Source organism: Coffea arabica, chromosome 2c (genome assembly GCF_036785885.1).
Source record: "Coffea arabica cultivar ET-39 chromosome 2c, Coffea Arabica ET-39 HiFi, whole genome shotgun sequence".
Classification (NCBI taxonomy): Eukaryota; Viridiplantae; Streptophyta; class Magnoliopsida; order Gentianales; family Rubiaceae; genus Coffea; species Coffea arabica.
In genome coordinates this window covers 22364196-22371278 of record NC_092312.1, presented here as the reverse complement: position 1 = coordinate 22371278, position 7083 = coordinate 22364196, and the positions used below count along the sequence as shown (strand labels likewise).

Genomic DNA, 7083 nt, shown 5'->3' with positions numbered 1-7083 from the left:
AGAAATAAGTTCTCAAACAGAATGAACCATTTAAAAAAGTTATCAAATTGCAACTTATTAACCGGCGAGAATATCTTGAAGTTCTAATTCAATTCGTTCACGTGGTGCGGTGCACTAAAACCAATAGTATGTTTAGGAAAGAGTGATCTAAATTATGAATCATTTCCTAATAGGATTCAAAGCATGTAATCTCACAACCATTCAGTAATTATTGATTAATATTACGATACTATACAACATGTCACGTGACGCACATAAGCATGCAATACACTCTTCATTCTTGTGTACACTAGTTAACTAGAAAGAATGTCCTGTGATAATCTGACTGATTCTGTAGTCTGATAATTACCGTCAAGTTCTGTGATCAACTCTTATATGCAATCTCGCTGTGTATTCTTAGAGTAAAGTTCTATATAGTTTTAGTGAATTAGTTTGATCGAGAGATTGAGATACCTCGAGCCAAAAAAAAAAGAAGTTAACTAGGAACGGTAACGAGACCTTTATTTTAACTCCCAAAAAAGTTTGCTACTATTGCCCTTTCCCACGTCTCTTTCCAATTGGCAATCATAGTACCAGCAACTCAACTTCCCAAAAATTGCCCTTTTCCCATTTCAAACTTCGAAGGCTCTGCTCCTGTGCTTGACTTAACCCCATCATCAAATCTTACTCACAGGAAAACGTAAAATCACTTGCACAACAAGACAATTTTGCAATGCAGGGGGACCTGCTTGACCTTAAAATAATAATTTCCCAATTAATACAAGTGACAAAAGTTTTAAAAAGGTGTATCCCATTCTACGTGCATCCCACTACCACACCATACACACCAACCCTCTCTACCACACAAAAAGGACCACGTCAGCAGAAGCACCCACATCGTCCCACGCGTCATGATTTTAGCAGGTGACGAATAGAGGCACACCATAAGGGCATAAACCCTCCCACCTGGTAGCACCTTCCCTGCTCCAGATTATGCTATACCAACCTGGAAATTCAACTGGAAGATTGTGCGCCCCACAAATCTCATCTACTTTTAAATTACGTATTTGTGTAGAAATCCAACATTAAAAAAAAATTCTTTTTCCAATAGTAATTATAGTACTAGTAAATTGATAAGACTAACAAAAAGAAAAAGAAATAAAGCACTGAACCTTTTTTTTTAATTATTATTATTTCCATCCCAAAAACCTCTCCAACAGGACCACCACGCCCCCCCTCCCCCCGGGGGAAAAAATTTATGAGAACCCTAACCCCAATCCCAGCTTTTATACTTTCATTATTAACAACCCACTACCGGAAAAAATGTCATCACCTGAGCGAAACAGAACGACACCGTTGAAGAAGAAAAACCGTCACACTCACACGGCCAGCTTGCCAGAGTTCTGGTTCACAAAAGATCCCAAATCCCATCCCCTAAAAAATGCGGTCCTCAAAATGCGTCTCCATGCTCTCTCCAACTCCGCTTCCGCCTCCGAGACCGAACCCGAGTCCGAGTCCGATTCCCAGGCCCGCCCGCCGCAGCGTCTTTCTTCCGCTGCTCGCTCCTGCCCGGATTTTACTGCCCGACTCTCCGACGAGCTGTTGATGAACATCTTCTCCAAGCTTCAGAATAGTCAGCTCGTCTCCAACACGCTGGTTTGCAAGAGATGGTGCAGGCTGAATGGGAAGCTGGTGAGGTCGGTGAAGATTTTGGATTGGGATTTCATCGAGTCGGGTCGGGTCATTTTTAGGTTCCCGAATTTAATTGACGTTGATATTGTTCAAGCTTGCGTGAAGTCTTGTCGGAATTCTGGGATTTTGTTGAGTAATAAATTGGTTTCGGTTCATTTGGATTCGGCTAGGGTTTCGGGACGAGGGTTTTTGAAGAAAGGGGATTTTTTGGATCCCCAAGTGATTGATAGAGGGGTTAGGGCACTGGCTGAAGGGTGTGGGAATTTGAGGAGGGTTGTTTTAATTAACGTTAGTGAAGAAGGGTTGAATTATGTAGCTGAGGAATGCGAAACGTTGCAGGAAATGGAACTGCACAACTGCGATGATTTTGCACTGAAAGGGGTTTCTGGGTGCAAGAATTTGCAGATATTGAGACTGATTGGTTGCGTTGATGGGTTTTATGAATCATTGATATCGGATATTGGGCTAACGATTTTAGCTCAAGGCTGTAGACGGCTAGTTAAGCTTGAGCTAGTGGGTTGCGAGGGGAGTTATGATGGGATTAAGGCCATAGGGCAGTGTTGCTTCATGTTAGAGGAGTTAACTTTGTGCGATCATAGGATGGAGGGGGGATGGTTGGCGGCTTTATCATATTGTGGGAATTTGAAAACTTTGAAGCTTCAATCTTTTAAGAGCATTGATGCGAGTCCAGGGCCAGATGAGCATTTGGGGTCTTGTCCTACTCTTGAAGAGTTGCATTTAAAGAAGGGCCAGTTGCGTGATAAGCAGGGTGCAAGAGCATTGTTCTTGGTGTGTCAAGCTGTTAGGGAGCTTGTTTTTGAGGATTGTTGGGGATTGGATGACAGTACATTTGCTGCAACAAGTATTTGTAGGTATGACCGTATCAATGTTCTGCTTCTTGTGATGCTAATGGAAGTTGAACTTGTACCTTTTCACTTCTTTAGAAAATGTTAATGCCGAGTGAAAGTCAAGTTAATGTTGGTATGGTCTGATTCAACTGTTTCTTTATCTGCACTATCAATAGTTTTAATGGTCCAAAAGATTTTACATTAAGAAAAGAAGTTTTTTGGGTGGCTTCTTACTTTCCACCTTTTGTTGAGGGTGGGAGCAAGCAATAATATGAGTGGGCCGTAAGATATTTATTTTGCTTTTGCTCTTAACTTTCTGTGTTTTGGTTGAGGTATCGAGTAATCTTTGTTCTTGGCAGTATGAGATTTGCAAATTAACTCCCTGACCAAAATTTAGCTGAAAATACGACAGTGTTCATTTGCATCATTGAAGGATCATATGCTCTTGATGTTAAGTTCACTTTACAATTAGACATCATATTTTGGTCTAAATTTTGGATCCATCGTCATCATAATTGGAAAAGGCTGATACTTTTTGGCATAGCAATGACTTGTCTGATTGTCTGTCTGTCTGCAAATATGATCTATTTAGAAGAATCTGGTTTGGTAAATAAGACTTTCTGGGTACTGATTGATGCTTTGTTTCGTTTCGTTTCTAGGAGTATAAGATTCCTTTCTTTAGAAGGATGCTCATTGCTTACTACAGAAGGTTTAGAATCGATAATCCTCTCTTGGAAGCACTTAACAAGGCTTAGAGTAGTTTCCTGCAACAATATAAAGGACAGTGACATCACCCCAGAACTGGCAACCTTGTTTTCTGTTCTTAAAGAGTTGAAGTGGCGGCCCGATTCCCGGTCTCTCTTGGCATCAGGTCTTGCAGGGACAGGAGTGGGACAGAATGGTGGTAGATCCTTCAGATTGTAATGAAGGGCAGGCTTGACAGTTGATGCTGATCAACTGAGTTTGCTCTTAATATATACTTTAGATGACTCGGGATGGAATCGGCGGAAGTCTTAATATACAGAGTTTGACAGTGTTATGTCTTCAGATAAACTGTCTTCTTTTCCTACGAATGTATCATCTCTTCAACTTACAGAGACAATTAGGCATTTTAGGTTTATTGATTTCATTGACCCTGTATGTATGCCGCATTACCTGTTTGCCCAAACTATACAGTTGACTCTCTCTCACTGTACTTTAGTTGATCTGTAACCTTGACTTTCTGTAACAGAAGCTTAGCTGTATTGACTAATTGTACTCAGTTCCTTGGAAAAAGAATAAAACGAACGTTACACTTCAATTTATACATTTTTAATCCTTCTATGCTTGATATACATATAATTGCAAGCAGATGTTTCATCTCCACGAGAGGTTCAATGAGCTTATTTCCCTTCAAATGTAAGATGCCGATTTTTGCCTGATATTTCATTTTTGCTTGCATGTGACTGTAGTATGCCGACTTCAAACTAGGTTGTGGGTTTGTGCATTGATCGAATTATTCAAACATCGGAAGAGCAGTTTACATGGATTTTACTTCATTAGGACCTCAAAGCATGTCGAAGGTAGTAATCTGCAAGTGGAAGGGAATGATTTGTCGTTCGCAGGAAAACATTTGTGTAGCCTTAGTTCAATGTCATTAAAGAATTGAGCTCTTTTCTTCTACCTTACAGTTTGTGTCCTGAGTCTCGAATTTCTCCAGCAATTATTATTCTCTCGAGTTTCTTCTACCTTACAATTTGCTCAGTACGGGTTTCAAAGAATTGCGTGCCGTGTGATACGCCTGAAGTTCTCCCTCCCAGTTGTAGAGGCATGAAGATAAAGCCGGACTACACCTTTTCACCCCCCTTCAAGAATGGCCACAAATTTGGCTGGTTTTTACCTCATACATGACACATCCTCTTTTGTCTATTTTGCCTATCATATGCTTGGAGGCATCTTTACCAACCTTTCCACAAGTACTCCATCCATAGCACTTGTGCGAGCATTTTTGAACTACAATTGGCTATTTAAAATCATATCCATGCATCTTTCCATCACGAAGAGTTGGGGAAAAGTTTTGCAAATTAGACTTTGTTATTACTAAAATAAACTATGAAAACGTTTGGAATTGAGAATGAAATACTAAGGAACATGCGTACAATCTCCTGTCCAAACACACTCTCAGAAGCATATTTTGCTCTTTCTTTCTTTGATGATGCTGACAAGGGAAAAGATCAGCAGAGCTGAAGTGAAAGTAGCTTTATAATCCCGAAAGAAAGTTTGAGGGAAACTGCAGCAGTTCCTCCTCGGACATTCTTAAAACCAAAAAAATTTTCTCAAATAACAAATTTTACATTACATTTTTATCTCATATATATATCATATTATTAAAAAAAAAAAAAAACAAAAATGCTAGTACAGTACTATTTGCTTAACTTCTCACGTATTCTGTTATAACGTCCGGTCCAAGTAGATGAGAGAAGCCCCCAATCTGACGTGGAGAGTTCTGATTGGGGAAGCCTATGCGGCCTGGGTGTGTGTGTATATATATATATGTACACACACGTAAAGTTGTATAGTTGTGCGCAATTCCAGTCAACAGAATCTGGGATTATTTCCGACCAAAAAACCCTAAAATCGACAGCATCATCGTCTTCCACCCTATTCTTCTCCGGAAATTCTCCAGAAGCTGAGGTCAGTCTAAATTTTTAAAATTTACATCTCGCGAATGCATCTACATCAGCTTTGTTCCTTGTTCTTGTCGGATCTGATTTATTTTTGTTTTCTAATTAATATGAGATCTTAATATGCTATCTGCGGAATCTTTGCTTTGTGAATTGGGGTGTTTTTAGATGTTCTGATTTGTGGAGTGTCTTGTTGATAGATCTGCTTGCTATGTTTTTTCCCCACTTAATCTATTTTCTTCGATTTCCTTCTTAATTATCTATCCTCCCGTGTGTTTAGCTGAATTTCATTTTTATTGGGGTAGAATTTATGAACGAGGGGAGGCTAAATAATTTAAGTTTAATTTCTCGTGTTGAGAAAGATCATGGGAAACTGAAGTGTTATGGTTGTAATGAAGAATTGATACACTGATTTGTTGACAAGAATGGCTCGATTATGGTTGTTGATCAGGTGAAATGGATAAGAATAGGTTAGAATGGACTCTGGCTTCACGCCTTACAAGTTATAAGGTTCCTATGCCAACTGAGCTGTGTAACTTTGCTTCATTGGATTTAGAACGAGTGCGATTAGAATTGTATTTTATGGAATTTGATTTGTGAATTAATAGAATACAATTTCAGTTTTATTGAACAATGTAGTGTACCTTTGTTTGACTGGTTTGCACAAAAGCATTGCTGAATGCAGCAATGCGTGGTATGGGGAATGGTTTGCCTGGAATTCGATGTCTGTTGTGTTTGACCTAGTTTCCAGCTAGACCAGTGAAAGGGTAATGGTTTGCTTTGGAGAGATGATACAGATTTTGGTGCAATTGGTGGGGATCTTTTATATCATTACACCAGAATTTCTTTTGCTTAGGACACTGGTTCAGTTTCCCTTCTCATCAAGAATAAAGTTTCTAACCATGAGTGAAATAAATTGCTTGGCTTTTTGTGGTAATCAATCTGCGTTTTAGTCTTCTTCCTTTGATGATCTCTGGGAGGCAAGTACAGGTCTGTAATGAAATCCTCCTGCCTTAATGTGGACTTCGATAGATGTGTCCTGCCTTCTGATCCCTTTCATCTGCGACCATTCCACTATAAGCACTTTATGTTTTTACCTATCATTTTAGCTGGACTTTTGTAGACTGCTGGAAATTACTGAAAATTGCTTGGTTATAAATGTCTCAAATGTTTCCTATGCAGATGGCATTGGGTGGGGCAGCTCCACAAAGAGGAACTGCAGCAGCTGCTGCTGCAAACACGCGTCGGAGGAGGCCAAGCAGCAGCGGGGCTGCAGGAGGAGCAGGTGGTACCATGCTTCAATTTTACACAGATGATGCTCCAGGGCTCAAGATTTCTCCCAATGTTGTGCTTGTCATGAGCATTGGTTTCATAGCGTTTGTTGCAATTCTTCATGTGATGGGTAAGCTGTACTTTGTCCGCAGGGAGGCTTAACTATGATGTGATACCCATTAACATCTGGCGTGAACAAGAAAAGTTACTAGTTGAAGTTGAGACAGTTTTAATTATAGTTTTTTTTTTACTTTGTTTTGTATTTCAAAACTTAGAGTGGAAGTGGGAGTTTTGGGTCATTTTAATGTTGAATTAAGGGAGATGTATTCATCAACTGACATTGTTTTGTTCATGATGTGTTCGTTCTGGCCAAATATAAACAAGACAGAGTGCTACGCTACTATTTCTGTTTAGGATAATAGTACTAGTTTCCGTCATTTTTTATGGAAAAATTACTGTAGCGATTTGATGTATGTGAGGGAAAAAGGTAATAGGGAAATGTGATCACGGAAAACGGCGTAATTTTTCGGCGGAAAACGGCAATCCAAACGGTGCTCTTTGGGAGTAGTAAGAATTTTCCTACTCCAGTTATCACCAGAATGATGGTAAACCAACTCACAACTATCAAC

At 39.6% G+C, this 7083-nt stretch overlaps 2 protein-coding genes across 2 annotated transcripts; both read left to right on the top strand.

Annotated features, from left to right (window-relative positions):
* The first annotated feature begins 1152 nt into the window (after nucleotides 1-1152).
* LOC113726828 (F-box protein At5g51370) lies at nucleotides 1153-3819 on the top strand. Its single transcript, XM_027250707.2, has 2 exons — nucleotides 1153-2543; nucleotides 3179-3819. The coding sequence occupies exons 1-2, from the start codon at nucleotides 1303-1305 to the stop codon at nucleotides 3441-3443; spliced, it is 1506 nt and encodes a 501-aa protein (XP_027106508.1). The 5' UTR covers nucleotides 1153-1302; the 3' UTR covers nucleotides 3444-3819.
* A 1153-nt stretch (nucleotides 3820-4972) lies between these two features.
* Nucleotides 4973-6867, top strand: LOC113726827 (uncharacterized). The gene is made up of 2 exons (XM_027250706.2): nucleotides 4973-5192; nucleotides 6365-6867. Exons 1-2 carry the CDS (start codon nucleotides 5052-5054, stop codon nucleotides 6614-6616), a joined length of 393 nt encoding a protein of 130 aa, XP_027106507.1. The 5' UTR covers nucleotides 4973-5051; the 3' UTR covers nucleotides 6617-6867.
* The last annotated feature ends 216 nt before the right edge of the window (nucleotides 6868-7083 follow it).